Source organism: Pituophis catenifer, unplaced genomic scaffold (assembly GCF_029215685.1).
Source record: "Pituophis catenifer annectens isolate HBS135680 unplaced genomic scaffold, rPitCat1.0.hap2 SCAF_1, whole genome shotgun sequence".
In the NCBI taxonomy this organism is placed as follows: Eukaryota; Metazoa; Chordata; class Lepidosauria; order Squamata; family Colubridae; genus Pituophis; species Pituophis catenifer.
This window is the reverse complement of record NW_027256881.1, coordinates 226,150,844-226,169,433: the sequence shown is the minus strand read 5'-3', so window position 1 is coordinate 226,169,433 and position 18,590 is coordinate 226,150,844. Positions and strand designations below refer to the sequence as shown.

At 37.5% G+C, this 18,590-nt stretch overlaps 1 protein-coding gene across 1 annotated transcript in view; it reads left to right on the top strand.

Moving 5' to 3' along the window:
- The window catches only part of EPB41L5 (erythrocyte membrane protein band 4.1 like 5), a 66,333-nt gene extending 48,978 nt beyond the window's left edge, over nucleotides 1-17,355 (top strand). The window contains exons 17-26 of the mRNA XM_070951123.1: nucleotides 4,356-4,519; nucleotides 5,248-5,342; nucleotides 8,879-9,007; nucleotides 10,377-10,438; nucleotides 11,694-11,807; nucleotides 12,631-12,724; nucleotides 14,355-14,432; nucleotides 14,638-14,676; nucleotides 15,559-15,689; nucleotides 16,715-17,355. Of these exons, the coding sequence (XP_070807224.1) occupies nucleotides 4,356-4,519; nucleotides 5,248-5,342; nucleotides 8,879-9,007; nucleotides 10,377-10,438; nucleotides 11,694-11,807; nucleotides 12,631-12,724; nucleotides 14,355-14,432; nucleotides 14,638-14,676; nucleotides 15,559-15,689; nucleotides 16,715-16,769 (961 nt within the window). The 3' untranslated portion in view covers nucleotides 16,770-17,355. The remainder of the gene's footprint in view (nucleotides 1-4,355; nucleotides 4,520-5,247; nucleotides 5,343-8,878; nucleotides 9,008-10,376; nucleotides 10,439-11,693; nucleotides 11,808-12,630; nucleotides 12,725-14,354; nucleotides 14,433-14,637; nucleotides 14,677-15,558; nucleotides 15,690-16,714) is intronic.
- Nucleotides 17,356-18,590: the final 1,235 nt, after the last annotated feature.

Genomic DNA, 18,590 nt, shown 5'->3' with positions numbered 1-18,590 from the left:
AGTGAGACGTTCACTTCTGATCAGAATGAGATATATTGTTTTCTTTTTATAATCCCTCCCAACTTGTTTAACTGCAGTTCCCTTGATAGTTGGACATTTGAAGGCCTGTGTCCAATATACTGTTTATGTGGGGGTACTACACACCGGTTTGCAAAAGTCATCTCATTTTGCTATATTAAAGTGCTTCTGTTGCAATCCTATGGTGGTGTAAGATTATCTCATGTACGCTGGAGATGTTCCAAAGACTGAAAAGATGTCTGCCTGTTGCCTGGGGAGATTTGATTTCACTTATTTTGTCACTGAAACTGAGAAAGGTGCTTCAAGAGATCTCAGACCAAAAAATGGAGATTTTCTGGAAGTATTTCTTGTTCCCAAAGAAATTTCACATGATTGAAGGCCCTAGTCATATCCTTAAATGGGGGAGCATTGATATAAGTAGGATGGAAGCCACAACGACAAAGTACACTTTGTATGGGGATGGAGAAAGCAGAGTGACATGTCTCTTGCTTTGCTGGGGCTAATTATAAAGGAACTGGCCTTGAAAAAGTTATAACAGATCTATTAAAGGGGCAGGAGGGTTTACGGCGGGAAAAATTACACAGAGGGAGATGGAAGGAAATGTGAGAAGTAACTCAAAATAACCCCAACTTGATTTTGTTAAGGTAAAACAGAGAAAATAATCCCTACCTCCCTTGCTTCTTAAAAGGGTTTTCTTTGAGGAGCTGACATCAATCTAGAAAGCTTATCCAAGGTAAAACAGAGAAACTTAGATAAGCTTTCTAGATTGATGCCAGCTCCTCAAAGAAGACCCTTTTAAGAAACAAGGATGGTCGGGATTCCAGGAAATACATATTATGTACTAAAATTAACAAGAGGGTTTTTTTTTTTACAGCCTGTTCACGTTTCTCTCTGCCCATCTTAAATAAAATCAAGGTGGAATTATTTTGAGTTTCTTTCCTCTGCTTCTCTCTAACTCAAAACTCTGTGATCTTTTCTGCAAGTCCCCTTTAGCAGCTCTAACTTTTTGCTTTTCTCTTAATAGCTCTCATACGTTTCCCAAAATCAAATCTATATTCCTTTACACCAGGCGGGCCAAACTCGTGGCCCGTGGGCCGGATGCATCACATACTGGCCATGCCCGGTTTAGCAAAGGGGAGGGGAAAGTCACAATACGTCACGTGACGTGGTGACACAAGTTTGACACCCCTGCTTTACACTAACTTAACAAGGCTTTGCTAAATCAGATCCTACTTCATTTACTGTAGTAGGATTGCTGTGCCTGATAAGTTGCAAGAATTGATCGGGTGAGAGCTGGTTCTTACATTGATAAAAATCCATTTCCAAAATAATCAATAGCTACAGTTCTATCCTTCCTTCATTAAAAAAAAAAAAGCTTCCTCCCCTTTATATCAAAAGAGCAAAAAAAAACCCCAACCCTAGAACCTTCCTTCCTTAATTTCCTGCTATATATCTTCTCATTTGAAAGAATTTGCTAGAATTCTTGTATTTGTTGCTTTAACAATCTTAACAAATCTTCCTTATTGCAGTTCTGAGGAAGGCTGATACCGAAATCCCAATAGACTGATATATAACAATAGCTTCTGTAGGTGAGAGAGATGTTTAAACAAAAACATAGTTTTAAAAACTGCTGAACTATATTTGACATTCAGTAATTTGGCATATGTGGCTAAGTGCTGTAAGTATCCTTTAAAAAATTCACATAGACATGAGCATCATTTTTCATTTTCCCCAATTGAGGAGAGCCTTGAGGAAAATGCTAGAAAACATTTTGTAATCATTGTTAGTCGGTAAACAAAATGTTTCAAGGTTGTGGGAGCCATTTTGTTTCCTCACACAGATCTTTTCAAGTATCCAGATGAGATGGCAAGAAAGCAGTACAGGTATGTGTGGATGGTGGTGGTGGAAAAACTAAATATATAAGCTATGCCATATTTTAACCAAACTCTGTTATGGCTTAGTGTGAACCCAGCTACTTTGCTGCTTAAAACCAAAATCAGACCAGATTACTGCTAGAACTAGTATTTTCAAAAGTAACAGACAACAGTGTTTGTCTGTCTTTCCTGAGTTTTTAAGTATACATGAAACCTTCATAGCATTTATAGCAGCCTCATAATCAAGCTGCAATCAAATCTAGCTTTTACATGCACTTTGTCTTAAAATATAATATATATATATATAAGTAATTCTTGCAGTTTCTCTCTTCCATTTTCTTTGTTTAATTCCCAGCTTCATTAATCTGAGCAGCACAAAAATTTTGCTCATTTTGGCTCCAGTGATGTTACTGTCTAATATAGCATGCTGAACCATACAAGGTGCCAATTCAACTAGATACTCCAGCATTTACACAAATACCATGAATCTTATTATCTAAGATGAGTATTTCAATTGAATGCAGAGTAACTACCATTATCATTAACACTAATCAGAATCTGAAACATTGTTTTTCAGGTTCATGGTCTTACCTTAGACCATGGTTAAAATTCTGAGAGGTAAGAGGAGTGAAATGATATTTGTATTAATCACCCAAAGGAATTAAACATCTTTTGCAAACCACAGATATCGGGGATTTTTTTCTATCAGACCAGCACAAGTCATCTCTGTTTTTTGTCAGTAATTAGTGGCCTCGTGTTCTGCTTCTACACTGCAAATAGATTTGGAGAACTGCGATGCTATTTCTCTGATTTTAGAAGTATTTGCACCTGTTCAAAATCCTGAAGATTAATAAGAGAAGTGAAGTCCTTTTTAATCCTCCACAGACACCATATTTCTATTTAAGGCTTTAGAAGAGATCAAAAGTGCCATATACTTTCGTAGCTCTCCAATGGACTCCTTATCAACTGGTTGCAAATGCTCTGGATAGAGGGGGTTGGTAAAGGTTGAAAGAAATAATTTAAAAATCATAGTGATCTTATCAGGACTGGTACCATCAAGGACCAGTTAGAAGGCTTCATTTTCCTCACTGTCTTTCTACCTATTCCAGCTCCTCTCCCTACATATGTGCTGACTGAAAAGAAAATCCAATGAGATGAAGCAGTTACAGCCATCCAGTTCTGTAGGACTATTCTGAGTTCTTGTATGCAAGCAGGCAAAAGAGAAAATTAATCCTCTCTCCTAAATTTGTATGTCAATATTGGGTGAAATTAATTGACCCTGAAACTAATCCTGGGTACTTCTTGGTTAACTAGGATGTGATCCCAACCTGTAATAATCCTTTACTGTGTTTAAAAATACAATGGAGCATTGAAGCTATTGTGATTTTAGAGGGATTTCTACAGCCCTTCACCTGCAAATTGTATATGCTGCATAAAAACATAACTTAATTCTATTCTATTATAAAAGGAGAGGCAGCCATTACAGTTTTCTTTCCTTCCTTGGATTGCTCAGCAACATAAGGTAATGACTGCTGCATGTATTGGAACTAGATCAAGCAAATTTTCCCCCAAAAAATGATAGTATAGTTCAGTGATTTTCAACCTTTAGAATATGCTGGCTAGGGAATTCTGGGAGTTGAAGTCCACACATCTTCAAGTTGTCAAGGTTGAAAAACACTGGTCTAACGGATGTTAACCTCTGGTGGTGGCATGATTTATCTTATTTTGCTTTCTGTTATGATTACATATGTAAAGTATGAAAAACAATTAAATTCCAATTCTTTGTGCTTGGGCTACAAATATACCTGTGCACAAAAATGTGTGTCTGTCGTTCACATTTTATTGCAGAAGCAACTATGTGTTGTGGCACTCAGTATTTTGTGAGCAATTGTCATTCTGTTGTACAAGGTAGCAGTGGATTCATGAAAATACTTCTGATTTTGTTTTGTCTTCATATTCATTTAAATCCCTGCATTTATCTATAGTAGGTGTATGCAAAATGTTTTGAACTCAAAATTTTGCCTTTAGTGGAAGTGTTTTGACATAATTCTGAATATCCTGTAAGTATTTGAGCTCAAAATGTTGCCTTGAGCTAAAAATGGACTACTTTTTGCTCAGAACACTTCCAAATGAACAACACTGGGAGCATTCTGGAAGGATTAGGTAGAGTAGCTGTTCAACCTTGGACCACCTCAAATTTGAATTTTTTTGTATGTTACTTACTTATATTAATTGTAAGCAAATTAAATGCAATTAGAAATAGTTAAAAATATGAACACCTTCAGCTGTATGGCTACTTACTTGAGAGAGAGAAAGGAAACATTGTTTAAATGCTAAAAACCTTTCATATACATTGCCATCATTTTAAAAAAATATTTAATAGGAGTATAAGTAATATCAATTTAAAGGTGTATGACATACAGACCTATTTGAATTTCTAAAAGTCTTATTTCCTTTTCCCAGTCTATGCAGCGTGCCTCTGACTGCTGATTTGCTTGATAGCAAGGAAATGTTGGACACTTGTACTGACAGTGCTGCTGGTTTTTCTCCTGCCGAGGGATTAGGTGAAACATTGGAAGGGGGAGATGGTACAAAGGAACCCCCCTCCGAGAATATAAATCTTGTTGGTAAGGCACCATAGATAGTGAGACACTTGGATTGGATTGCTTTGTTGGTAGGCTGAGTGGCTTACAACTATGTCTCTGATGTGTTCTTATACTCTGAAATAAGCAATTTTTAACATAAGTAATGGTTTCTGTTGACCATTATTGATTCCAGATATTCAAAAAACTGTAGTGACAATTTTCTAATTCTGTTTCTTTTCTAATAATTTCTTTGTTCAAATAACAATTGCTACGATTTCTTATCTCCCCACCCCCACCCCAATTGCATGGGTTTGTTGTTTTAGCAGCATTTAACAGTAAATTCCATAAGTGCTCTGCAGTTACCAGCTTGCACATTCCTATGTTCAGGGAAGTGCAGGCATTAGCCAAGGAACTTATTTGCCTAAAACCTATTTTGTCATGAGTTACTATTCTTCCTGCGGTCCTTGTAAGTAGCAACATATTGTCCCTGTAATGACTGAAAACTTCCAAAACTCTCAAGTTTTCCTTGGAATTATCTCTTCCAACCTACCAGATATGTAAAACTATTAAACTTTGCAAAGATTTTTGGATAATGTAGGTACAAGTACCTCTTAACTGTGATTGTATAGAGAGCCTAAGAAAAAAATAGCAGTTCTAGATAAGAGAAATCTCTGTGAAAGCAATGTCAAGGGATGAAATGCCAAAAATTTGTGGAGCTTTATGTCAATCCTGGGTCCTGTATATCCAGTTTCTTTCTTCTTCTCTTCTAGTTGATGAACCGTCCCTGAAACTGAAGCACCTGGAAACCGAGTTCACTCCCGTATTGGTTTCTCAGTCCAACATAAACATCAATGTCAGCAAGCAGGTATTGCATACTTTTTCTTCCCAGAAATAATGGGGTCAGGGTTTATATTATAGTTGCTTTTTCCCCCATAATGTTTTTGTTCGTGCAAGATAAGAACTGCTGTGTTTTGCGACCATGTTTGGTAATTGGAAAGTCTGCAAGATTGGCAGTGCCAAGCCCATGAAGGGCATGCTGGCACAGAAGGGAGCAATTAATTTTTAATTAGATAGGCATTCCAATCTCTTTTGCTTCTGGAATGCAGGGAACGATAAAAGCTTGATTTCACTATATTTTCCATGTGTTTAGGAAGATGTAATATTCTTTTATCTATATCTGCATCTCTTCGAAAGGACATTCTGTAATGAGCAGTAGGTGGAAAAAAATGTGTTTGAAAGAACAAGCTTAAGCTATATTGACATGCGGAAAATTGGAGAAGCACATCAAAAAAAGTCTTTTGGGACCACCGCAGCAGAGTCAGAGGCAGTTTTTCTTTCATGTCAGAAGTTTAGTTCATTTTAGCTTTCAACAGAAAAGATTAAAATTCTACTTCTCGGTGTATTCCTAAAACACAATACTCTAATATACAGTAATTAAGTTAAAGAATCTGAGCTTATCTCAGCAATCATCCTGTCTATAAGTATAATAATGAAAACTCTTGAGGGTGAGGCCAGGCAACTGCATGATACACTTTCTCTGGATGCATTTCAAGGCATCCTGCGCTTAAGCACTGTGACACAGTCAGCTAAAGTAGGATTAATGCCCTTGGCTAAAATAAATACTAGGCAGTTTTCAGGAGGGAAATCTGACCTGACATGTGCTTTTCTCCTTAGAAAAAAATAATTACCTAAGAAAAATACTGCTTCCTATCATTTGAGACAAGTAATATTTATTGTCAGATGAGATACGTTCACTTTGCTGAGTTAGCTCTATTAAATTATGGCAATCTCTAAAGGAAAAGGCCTCGTAAGACATTAAATATATGCTCCATGGACTGAATCAGGAATCCATATATTAACAAGTATTCATTGGTTGGATTATAAAGCAGGAGGATAAATTTTGAAAACTAAACAGAATAAATAAGTAATGGGAGCAAAACTTTCACTTTCCTCCTTTCTACCCAACTTTGCTTAAGTAGTGATGAAAACTGATTTGGAGGGAAAACCTTAAATCAGTGTTGTTGAGGAGGGTACAGATGAAGAATAATTAAAAATCTTAATTCTGTATTTTTTTTCCAGGGTAAAGAAAATGTATATAGAAATTAATTTCAGCCATATAATATAGAAAGAATTATATTTTACATATGAATGCTGAATGGAAAGCTTGGGAAATATCTTTCTGTGGTATACTTCGATATGCTGAAAGTTGATTGAATCAATCCTGCCTGACACACAGTTCTATAAAACAGCATTTGCCTCTTTTGAATTTTTCAAAATTTTTGCATATTGTTTGACAGGGTATCATCAGAAGTTTATGTGGGTTCTTCGGATTTAGTACTTCATTTGAGTTATCTATTAGCAGGCTGCCAATATGAAAAAAAATAGTTGCCTCTCACTAGTTCAGTCAGTTCAGCGAAAGTGATAACTGGGGCGAGTTGTGTAAACATTTCATAAAACTATCAGCTGATATGGGCCAACCCTGTTCAACATAAATTTCACAATGCTGACTGCCATCATCACAGTGAGATTTTTACCACACAGTTTTATAGCATGTCATTCCCCCCCCTCCTTTCCAAATAAAATTATGAAGACCCCCATTAAAAATCATTGATATCAATTAGAAAAAGTTACAAAATGATTTCTAAAGTTACAGGGCTCTAACAGTGCACAAGCAAAATTATATTCTTGCAATGACAAGATTTATTATAGTGAAACTTCCAAGGAGTACTTAATCTGTTAAAATCACTCAAAAGTTATGGTGTAAAAATTATTCAGGAAATTACAAAAAAAAAAATCAGAACAATCTGCAAATCTCTCTCAATGTAACTAAGGCACTAGATAAAAACCAGTTCCTGAGAAAGTAGCACGATAGAAGCCATTGCTCATTAAGAAGAAGAAAACTGATGCTCATCCCAAATTTGTCAAAAACCCATCTGGATGATATTTTGCATTCCAGGAGGAACTTTCTATGGGCAGTGGAGTTTCTGGTCCAATGTAGATGTTACTGTGCCTGGTACAATCCAAATACACATTTCACAATAAAGAATCTTATACCGGTACTTGAGCATGGAGGTGGCAGTGTCATCTTTTGGGAATGTTTTGCTGCTTTAGGAAGGAAACATAAATTATGCTTTGAATTGGAATTCCACAGGAAAATATCAAGCTATTTTGTGCTGAAACTGAAACTGGCCATACACTAAGAACGTGTTTCCAAGCATACCAAAAATCTGTAAGAGAATGGATTCCAAATACATTTAACGGTGTGGATTAGCCAACTCAAAGTCTAGACCTAAATCCCATAGAGATATTGTAAAAGATTCCTAATGAGCAGTTAATACTATAAAATCCTCAAATGTTAGTAAGTAGAAGTTGCTGACCATGCAATAATGGGCCATAATTTCTGAGGTGAGGCAGTGATCAGTAATTTACAGAACAGATTTGGCTGAAGTTAATTGCAGCTAAAGGCAGTTCAACCAATTGCTGAATATTAAGGGTTGTTCACAATGGCACATCACAGGTTGAATGCCTTTGTAAACATAAATAAACATTCAATTCAGATGTTGTTTATTCACGCTGTCTTTTTCACTAAGGCCTACAGCTACACAAATTGAGTAAATAAGTAAAATGAAGTTCTGATAACATAGACTGTGAAATATATGCAAAAATTCAGAAAATCCAAATACTTTCTTTGTAGAACTACATTGCAGATAAGTCCATGTATAAGTTAGCCCTGTTTTGTAAGCCTTTTGACTATGTTCCACCTGCATGTAAGTTTCTGAGCCATAGCAATTGTCCACAGTGTGTGTGTGTGTGTGTGTGTGTGTGTGTGTATACACACACAATTCAAAAGTGAAGAAATAATATTTGCTTTCCAGGGTTTCCGCATTTTTGTGCTAAATAAGAATAGAAAAGAAAATGTTCCTTATTTTATAGGGAACATTTATAGGGAACAGATATTACCTATAAGATTAGATACCAAAATTCTTTAGTTACTGAGGAAAGAGACAGACATAGATATTTTAGGCTATTAATACACACAATGGCTTGGTCTTCTCTCCTTAGTATAGTTTCTGTTCTGGAATAGTTTTAGTGCTAATCATCCTATATTTCACATGGAAACTCATAATAAGGCAGAGTCCTGGTCCAAATCATATATACCCTGTTTTTCCCAAAATAAGACATCCTCTGATAATAAGCCCAATCAGGCATGGCAATAAGGCCAAGCACTTATTTCAGGGTTCAAGAAAATATAAGACAGGGTCTTATTTTCGGGGAAACACAGTAATACATTTATTATGTGCTGGTTGTAGAAGCTGTATTAATTTCTTGTATGTGCTGTTCTTATTGACTGTTTACCTAATGAGGAATGCTGTTTATGAATGTAGTTTTGTTTATTTCTAGGAGGAAGTTGTGAAATTGACAGATAAATGCCTAAACAATGTAATTGAGAGCCCTGTGAACACCTCTATGCGGTTCCCTCCAGATATTAAAAGTAATATTTTGAAAGCCCAGGTGGAAGCAGGGCACAAAGTAAGAATTTTGCTTCTGTAGTGATCTTTTTTTAATATAACTTTTTATATTATATCTATAATATAATTATAATTATATCTATAATATAAAAAGTTAGTTTTTAATATAAAAAACTAACTTTAATTTTCTGTAATACTTTGAGTCAGTATTGATACTTTGTTTATCCTTAGTCTCTAATTTGCTTAAGATAATTTAAGCATCTGTGCAGAGCCTGTTTGTAATCTTCTATCACCTACAGATGTGTTGATAGAAGCCTTCATGTGTTCTACGTGAATAAGTGTCTTCTCAGTAGATGGGAGTGGGATGTGTTACACTGCTGGAGGCTTAGGCAAATCTGAGAATACTGCTGAAGAGAACGGTTGGGTGAGGTCATAGAAGATAGAAGAGAGGCATCTTATCATCCAGATCTAAGGAAGGAGGCCTGCGCTAGAGAGAAATTGCCACTTGTATATTCAGCCTTGCCTCTGAAACATTCCAAGGCTTACTGAAAAGAGCCTTAAGACAACTTTCCACAGCCAGCTCACCCCAGCTAACTCAACCTTCCCAACTCAATGCCAGACAACTTGCCCAGGACAACTTGACGCAGCTAGCTTGATGCAGGACAACTCAAGTGAGACATTTCAACACGAGATAACTGTACTGTTATCCACCACTGTTTCTTTGACATTATTCTGATTTTTGTCATTCACATTTCATTTTGTCCCTCCTTTAGCGTCTTTTCTTTAATGATTCTATTTCACCATTTTTTTTCAACTTTTCTTTGATAATATCTCGCATTGAGTTATCCCACTGTGAGTTGGCCTGCAGTGAGGTGTCCCATTCCATACTGAAAAAAGCAAGAAATGGCTGGGCTCAGCCAATTTCTCTGGGTTAATTTATTGCTAGGTTGAGAATATCTGTAGAGTAAAAGAAGAGGGTTGCTGTTTTTTATCTCGGCATCTACCACCTAACCAGGGGCGAGTTCCAAATCCCGTCGCTACTGATTCGCTCGTGTGCACGCATGCTGGTGCCATTTCTGCATATGTGCAGAAGCGGGTGGGCAGAGCCTCCCGTTGCTACCAATTCACCTGATCAGGTGTGAACCGGTAGCAACCCACCACTGCACCTAACTCTGTTACAGTGGAAGCATGATAATCAATCTTCTATCATCTGGAATATTTCTCCATCCAGACACAATGAAAGCAGAAAACCTGAATGCATGTCATACCCTACAGTGGTATAATGCAGTTTTAGGAGCCCAAAAGAAGTGGCAGAGAAGGGCACTTGTGAAATGTTAGGCTGCTTTGCCTTTGACCTGTCAGAAAAAAAATAGATTTTAGATTATATCAATAAAATTAAATTTTCTGAGTTGTAATTGTGTTTCTTTTAGGTGGTGAGGGAGGGAAGCATATCTGGCAACAAGAACACCAATATTCAAGATACAGCTGGAAGGTATTAATAGGAGCTTTAAATGTGCTGAAGATTTCTGTTCTGTGGTGTGAGCAAGTTCCTATACCCACTTAATAATGGAAGAAGCCACTTACAACAAAGTTCTGTAAAACTGATGTTATTGGTTTTAAAATGCCTACTGGATAACATATTTTTGAGAATAATAATATTCCCAAATATTATTATTATTATTGTATCGTTGTGATTTAGTCTTGTGTCTGCTTAGTCTTTAAAAATGAGGCCTTGTGTCTTATTTGATTGAAATTCTAGAAAATTGAATTTTCCTATCCAGCCCGGAGAACAAAAAGTTTGGGACACATTATTCTGTTGTTTAAGAAGGTAGCATTGATGGTAAATTCCCATGCCTTGCATCCCCTTCTTCGGCATCTTTCTGTCAGAAGTTGGGGAAAAATAGTCTCAGAATGTAGAGAGATGACATACAGGTAGTCCTTGGGTTACATTCATTCATTCATTCATTCAGTGACTGTTCAAAGTTACAGTGGTGCTGAAACAATGGGCCTATGACTGGTCCTTAAATGCAGGCCAATCCACATTTATGATCAGCATTCTGCTGCCTCCACCACTGCATTCATCTATGCTCCTTGCACCTGCTTGGGCACTCATCCCTCCGGCCTAAATTCCCTAATACCTGTCCATAATATCCACCTTAGCTGTCATCCAGCAGCCTGCTTGGGACTTCCGCCACTTCCTGCTTAACAATCCATGCAGTCCAGGGGTTACAACTGGAACAGCCAGGATTACATTGCCAAGCATTAGAAATTCCAGTCCCAATTGCCCTTGTAACCCAAGAAGTACCCATATAGTAGTTATATAAATTCCTACATCCTTTTGTATTTTAATAAAGGTGTGGTTAAAGTTGGTTGTGTATGTGAGAGAGAGAGAGAGGCGGGGGGAGAGAGAGAGAGAAGTAAAAAATATAAATATAAATCCAGTCATAATACTGCACTCCTAAGCACTGCTTATAGAGCTGGGTCGCATCACACATCTTGTATTGATGGTCTGACAGAAACAGAAAACATGAGGTAAATGCTTATCCAGTTGCGGGTTTCCTAGGAAAAAAAACATCCCTTTTTCTTACCTCAATACTGATATCCATGATGACAAAATATTTCCAGGAAATGGTTTGCATTAAGAGAGTTCCAAGCTGCTTTGTTTTGTTGTTTTAATGCTGAAAGAATGTTCTTGGCAACAATGGAAAAGAACTCAATTGTTACATTTTTGGCTCTGCATTATTTAGAAGCGTTCTTCCATCAGGAAAAGAGAAAAACAGTCCCCTGAGAACCCTCAGCCCTGTGTGCCAGGAACCACTAGAGGGACTAAAAGTGATCCCAGTCACCAACGCCTTCATTCTGTAAGTCGTCTTGTGGGTGGGTGGGTATCCCCACCGGAAAATGGTAGTGCATGTAAATCTGGGATAAAATAATCAAAGAAAAGTATATGGAGCACTTGAAGAGCTCACTCAGTTAATTCTGGTAATTCCAGTCAGGTTAGGATTCTGCTTTTCTGTGGGAAACCAAACAGCCAGAAATTTGGCTTAGTTCAGTTCTCAACATGAGTAGAGGATATGTTCTCCTCTAATGAATATTGCTTCTTGCTGAATTGGCAAAAGAAAGACCCCTTCCTGAACCTTAGTTTTCCAATTACTGAAATGATTAAGTGGATTTTCATAGCTGGCAGGAGAAGGATCAAGATATGCTCTAACATAGGAATGAAATGATGCAATTCCAGAATGATTTTAAAATATTTATTGGTTAAGCAATTTATATGAATCTGCTCTTTATTTTTGATATAGTAGACTAGCAGTTAGACTGTTGGACTTCCTTGTGGCAGAAGCACTTTTCTGTCACTCTGTGCTAGAGAGTTGGCTATTTTTTTGTATATTGTTTATTCCTTCTACTTGGTCACCGAAAGCACGGAGATCAGCAGAATCACAGATTCTGGCAAGGGTGCACCAATTGAACCCTAAATTAAGCAAGCTCCCCCACCACCATACTGTGCCTCAGGGGCACAGTATGGCTTAACAGGAAGGTAAATTATTTGGGGAGAAGCTCCTGAGGTCAAGAGGTACTGGCACTGATTTCAGAAGCTGCTTTTGCCTCCAGGCAGGAATTGCAAGTGACAGCAGTTCCTTCACACATGCTCTGTATCATGGGTGGTGTGTTTACATCTTCCAGGAATGAATTCAATGAGAATACTACTGCCCCTGATTCCAAAGATTGTGTGAATCCTACTGATCTGGCTCCTAGAGAAGAGGATGTTCTTGTAAAGGTATGTTGCTTCTTTGTGGGGAGCAGTGTGGGTCTTTAGAAGCACAAGATGAGAAGTCCCAGGCAAATTGCTTGTGTTAAACAGAGCAGTAATTTAAAACTTGGTTCCTGGGATAGGTTCATGGGACAGATTAATATTTGGGGTATAATATTAAAAATGAGTTGTGCAATTTCTATAAGTGTGTCCCTGTCCCCCAATTTTGCATGTAGACCAGGGGTGAAATGTTCCCGGATCGGAACGGATCGCCTGGTCCGGTAGCAATCTTGGCTAGTGGTTCGGTGATCTGGTAGCAACGGTGGAGCAAAGCTCTGCCCACCCGCCCGGGTGTCATTACTTCCTGGTTTTAACCAGGAAATTATGTGGTTTTTACCTTCTGCACATGCGCAGAAAGTCTGCGCACAGTGTGTGCACTTCCAAACCGGTAAGGAAGGTAAGTAGATTTCACCCCTGATGTAAACACAGCAGGGATTATGAAAATGGCAAATGGGATCTTTTTCATGCAAGGATTTTCACTATCGAGGAAAAAGGGTAGGGAAGGGAATAAAAGTCCTCCATGTCCCCAATCTGCTATTTCCAATATATAGATTATCCCCAAATATAAATGCATGATCTCACCTTCATTAAATCATAATTTGGTGTTATGTATAGATCTTTTAGATTGTGGGAAGAATGGCTGGAACTGGCAATAAAAATCTGATGATATATTAAAAATACTAATTAAAATTGTGAACAATCAGCTTTGAATGGTGAGAAGCACAATAGGAGGAGGAAACTATTCATATGAATTTATATTTTTTATTTATTTATTTATTTATTTATAAAATTTGTATGCCGTCCTATCTCCAAGGACTCAGGGCGGCTCACAATAACAATTGACCAGCAACTGTTAAAATCAACAAATATACACAAAAATATGAAAAGTTTAAAAAAATTTAAAATATACTACCCCATCAGTCCAGGCTGGGGGACATAAATAGGCAGGTTTTCAATTCACGGCGGAAGGTGCGAAGGTCGGGGGCCAACCAGAGCCCCAAGGGAAGTTGATTCCAAAGGGTGGGGGCGCATGCAAATCCTGTTTTTAAAGGCATTTTTCAAAGATTAAAGTGCCAGATACTTTATAAAATTGTGGGGAAAAAACATAGAAAACTTTTACATCTAATTTAAGTCCACTGATGTGTGTATGCTACTTTACAAGACTCAAGAGCCAGTTTGGTGTAGCGATTAAGGAGTGGAGAGTGGGGCACCATGAGTTCTAACCCTCCCTTAAGCCCAAAGCCAAGGGTCAAGTCACTCCTTCTCAGCCCAACCCACCTCACAGGGTCCCTATTGTCATAGGGACAATAGAAAGAGGAAGCCACTCATTTACTGCCTTAAACAGTACAGATTAAAAGTGGGTTATAAATCTAATAAATAAATTAATGAATGCATTGCTTCAATTCATATTGTCACTGAAATTTAAATCTGTGTATGTCAGAGCCTAAAACGTATGCCAAAGGGAAACAGTGCTGTTGGGCAGCACTCATAAACATCAGTCATAACCTTGTGGCTTTTTCAGAAGTGAATGAAACCTTACAAAACACTTTGGATCTTTCTCTGTGATTGAGCGTCACTTAACTATTCCATTTTGCAGAGTTCCTCCGAGAGCATGGAGATTTTGTTGACATCACAGACAAAGAATTTAATTGACTTCACAGAAGCCACACCTCAGGTAAGAGTAAAAATTAAAATGTAGCTGTTTCATTGTATAATTTGAAAATATGATTAGTACTTCCATTGTCTCTACCTAACTCTTTTTTACTTTCAGTAAAGCTTCTTTGAGCCCGTGTCTCATGATCAGTTTAGTTGATATGACACTTGGCTAATAATATTGTACTACAATATTATGAGTTTTTTTATGTTTCTTTTACTTTTAGGTGTCTTCACCAATAATTATGCCCAGATGGTTAGTGCCAGTAAGTTATTGAATAATCCTTATAAACAATTAATTTTCATATTCTTTTGTACATCTGTGTCTGTTGTTAGAAGTGGTACAAATTAGTATTAATTTAGATAGTTTGTAAAAGTCTGCCATTTCTATTGCATGGTGGAAAATAAACATTTTCAGCTTTTATCAAAAGAAACCATCTGCCACCTGGAAGTGGCCCTTAATTCTTCTGAAAAAAGGCAGAAGTTCCCCTTCCATTCTCCAGTCAAAGTTCCTTCCTTGTGGTTATGATTGAAAATTATTCCCCTTACTAATACGGAACTATTTGGAGGATCTGTATATTCTGACCTGTCTCCAGGCTACCTTCTCTCTTGAAGAGTGATTGAAGGTGACCAAGTCAAGGGCTATATCAGGTTTTCCTCTGTACTTCCAAGGCTGCATCCCAAAAGTATAACCAGGTGTCACCCCAATTTGGGAGGTTTTTAATGGGTGTGGTAAGTTCTTTTGAAGTTCAAGAACTCATTTTGCTTCTTCCCTAACCATCTCTCAAAACTGAAAATGATGCTAAAACATTTGATGCTGCTCATTTTGGGGGCCATATTTCACCCCCAGAAGACCCCCTTCTGGTATGTCCTGCCTGTTAATGGTTTTTGTAAATTTTATCTTGACCACCGTTATCCCAATCCAAATTGGTCATTGTCCCAACCTTTGCATCTCACAAATTGGAAGGAAAAGCTATGAAGGAAAAAGGGTAGCCTGAAGGAAAGAATTCAAGGGCAAGGGATGAATTGAACATTTATTTCACGTATTAATCCTTCTCTGCTGAGCATTTGATAGACATGTACATTTGTGACACGTATCAAAACAACTGTACTTAAATCACCTGACTTTCCTTTGGTTTTCTTTATAGAGTGGACTGACTTCTAATGGGCCTCTGGGAAACGATGTTGCTTTATCTCTTAAGACAACTAAAATAAACACTGAAGCCCCATTGGCTACTGACTCATCACCTCCATTGTACCCCTGTGAAATCACACCCAGGTAAGGATTTTCTTTCCATGAAATTAAAACAGTCCTCCCTTCCCCTGCCTGTTATCTTCCACATGTTCCAGCCAGCTAGTCATCATGGGAAGTCTACAACATTAAGAGGACACCACTTTGAGGAACAATGGAATGCTGAAGGAATTGTACAAATTTTAGATTATTGTGTAACTTCTGTGCATGTCTTATATAATTTTTACAGAGCAATACTTAACTGGATTCTTATTAATCCAGTTCTTCTGTTAGGTGTTGTGAACACTATAGTATGTTGCAATTCCCAAGCAGTCTGTTAAGTCTACCAAGTTTCACTAGTAATTTTCTGGTCCTCTTTATGACTCAACTTTAGCAATGTAAGAAAGTAAGACTATTATAGCTGACGTTCCATTTACAGTGAGTAATTTCATTAAGATGCTTTTAAAGGTGGGATGTCATTGGGTATACGATACAAAGATCTTTCTGTTCATAATTACCTTTTAAACTATATTTACTGTGTATCAGATACTTTAAATTACAGTGTTTCTGAAAGATAATGTGGATATTCGATGACCTTGTGTAGCTGCAGAGCTGAGCCTGAAGGATAAAAGGTTGGAGATACCTAACCCTTACTCACAGACCACACCCCCAGCATTTGCCTCCTTCCTTGGTTGCCTCCCACACAAAGGTTGGAGGAGAACTGTTGTTCTCTTTTCCACCCCATCAATGCTGGAATGTAGCTTTCTTTATTGTTTCCCTCCTGCTAGAGAACTCATTACATTTTCCAAAAAAAGAAAAAAAAAATTCCACCTGGAGAAAGAGGGGTTGTATCTCCTTTGGTTACATGAGGTTAGCGTCCCTCAGGGAGATCCTGCTTAAAACCTATAGCTCCCTTCCAGACAAGGAGTATATATCTACGTTGGGAATGCTAGCTGATTATCACAACATGCTTGGAATTGTTTGCTTTCCACTTAACTATTAAATTAACATCAGTCAGATAGGCTTTCTGTTCATCATCCACCTAAGTTTGTTTATTTATTTTTTCTTCACAGTCCTGTTACTGAAGATACTACACGGCAGAAATGTTTACTCACCACTGAACTCTGAGCTTCAACAAATCTCATCTCCTAGTGTATTTAGTGAGCAAAGGACTTACCTGACATTAAGCCATGCTTATGCCATGGTTCACAAAGAATGGTTTCTTTACTGTAAATCCTTCAACTGGAACGAAGAGTATGATTTTAGGACACAGAGCTGCTGGGAAACCTGAGTATCTCTTGCAAAATATACGGGAACAAATTCTGAGATGTCATGAAATCCACAGGGTTTTCATCCACTATAATGCTTTTGCTGGAGAATTCCTTCCTGTTTTTATAGGTGCAAATGAAAATGCTCAGAGATAAACTGGGTTTTTTTTTTTTCCTGGCTTAAACCCAATTATGGGGAAGCTGGTGGCAACAGTAAAAGAAAATAGCAGTGACATTTTTACAGTGCTTTTTTGTGGCCATCTCTTTTTATCTTCTTTTGTATTGTTATCTAGCAAATGTTCTTGATTTTAATCTTGTTTCTAGACTCCACACTTCTCCACACTAACAATCTATGGAAGTGAAAATGCAGCACCTTGATTGCAATTTATTCTGCTGGCAGATGCTCTCTTAAGGAAAGAAACAATGTTTTATTAAACATATCAAGGCTACTATATGTGTGTATGGACGACTTTCACATCTTGTTCCATTAAGTCACTAAAATATTGCTAGGTAGTCAGTGCATCTAGTATGGGGTCCTTGGTGCTCTCTGAGCTTGGTTGTTTTCTTGCAGAAAACATTTGTTCTCTTGCCCTGTCAGTGTTAGTGCGAATGGTCTTTGTGGTTTCTTGATTTGGCTGATGCTTATTATTAGCTTGTTTGACTGAGTTGGTACTGAGTTTACTTCTTGATTGTTGATCTAGTGTTCATCTCTGCTCATCTGTGTATTGATTACTGGTGAGGAACTGTTTTAGTCTTTTTGTTTCTTTTTTGGTTGTTTGATTGTCTCTTTAGACAGGGTAAGACAGTAATATATATATAAAAAAGCAAAGCCCACTCCCTTTAGCACTGATATTTCGTTACCAAACTAGGTAACATTGTCTGCAAGAAAACAACCAAATTCAGAGAAGAACCAAGAACCCTACCGTTCAGCCATGGGCTACAGATACTCTCTTGTATCAGTGAACCTAGTTTCTGTTAGATTAGCTTGAAGGGTTAGTCTTCTTTGGGCTTTCCACTAGCTATTTTTTGGAAAGTTCTAAGGTTTGAGCAGAAATAATCTGAGGCTTTTAAAATCGCTTCAAATGCATAGTTAGAATTACTATCCTTTTTGTGTGCTTCATTCTGTACTTTTCTTCAAATCTACTTGTAGTTGGAATATGTACAGTATTTTGTTCGTGACTGGAAAATTAAAAAGCAAAATATACCAACATTATGCCAACTTTCCTATATTAGATGAGTAGGTATTTATATATCAGATTCCTTCCTTTGTGCACTAAACTGCTGTTTGAACTAGTTTGAACTAAACCTATATTCTGTTATAAACTCAGGGGGGAAAACTAAGCAAATCCTGAGTTTAATTTATGCTTAGAATTTTGGAAAACAAAAAAATGCCCTTGGGCTTGTCCAGTTAAGATTTATTCCTATGGGTCCGGTATCCAACTCATCCCGCATCTTCTGTCCCTTTTCAAAATAAGCAAGGAAATGCCTTAATTCTGATTCTTCCAAAACGGCTCTGCTTTGCTGTGGGTTATTGAAATACCAATTTCTAAGTCATTTAAAAACATGACTTATTACTTCTCCATCTGTGTGTCTGATGGAAGACCTATAAGCATTTAGGCAAGAAAGCAAGGAGTGCGATGAATTTCTGGATGAACTCGAGGAAAAGCAAAAGGGCCCCGTC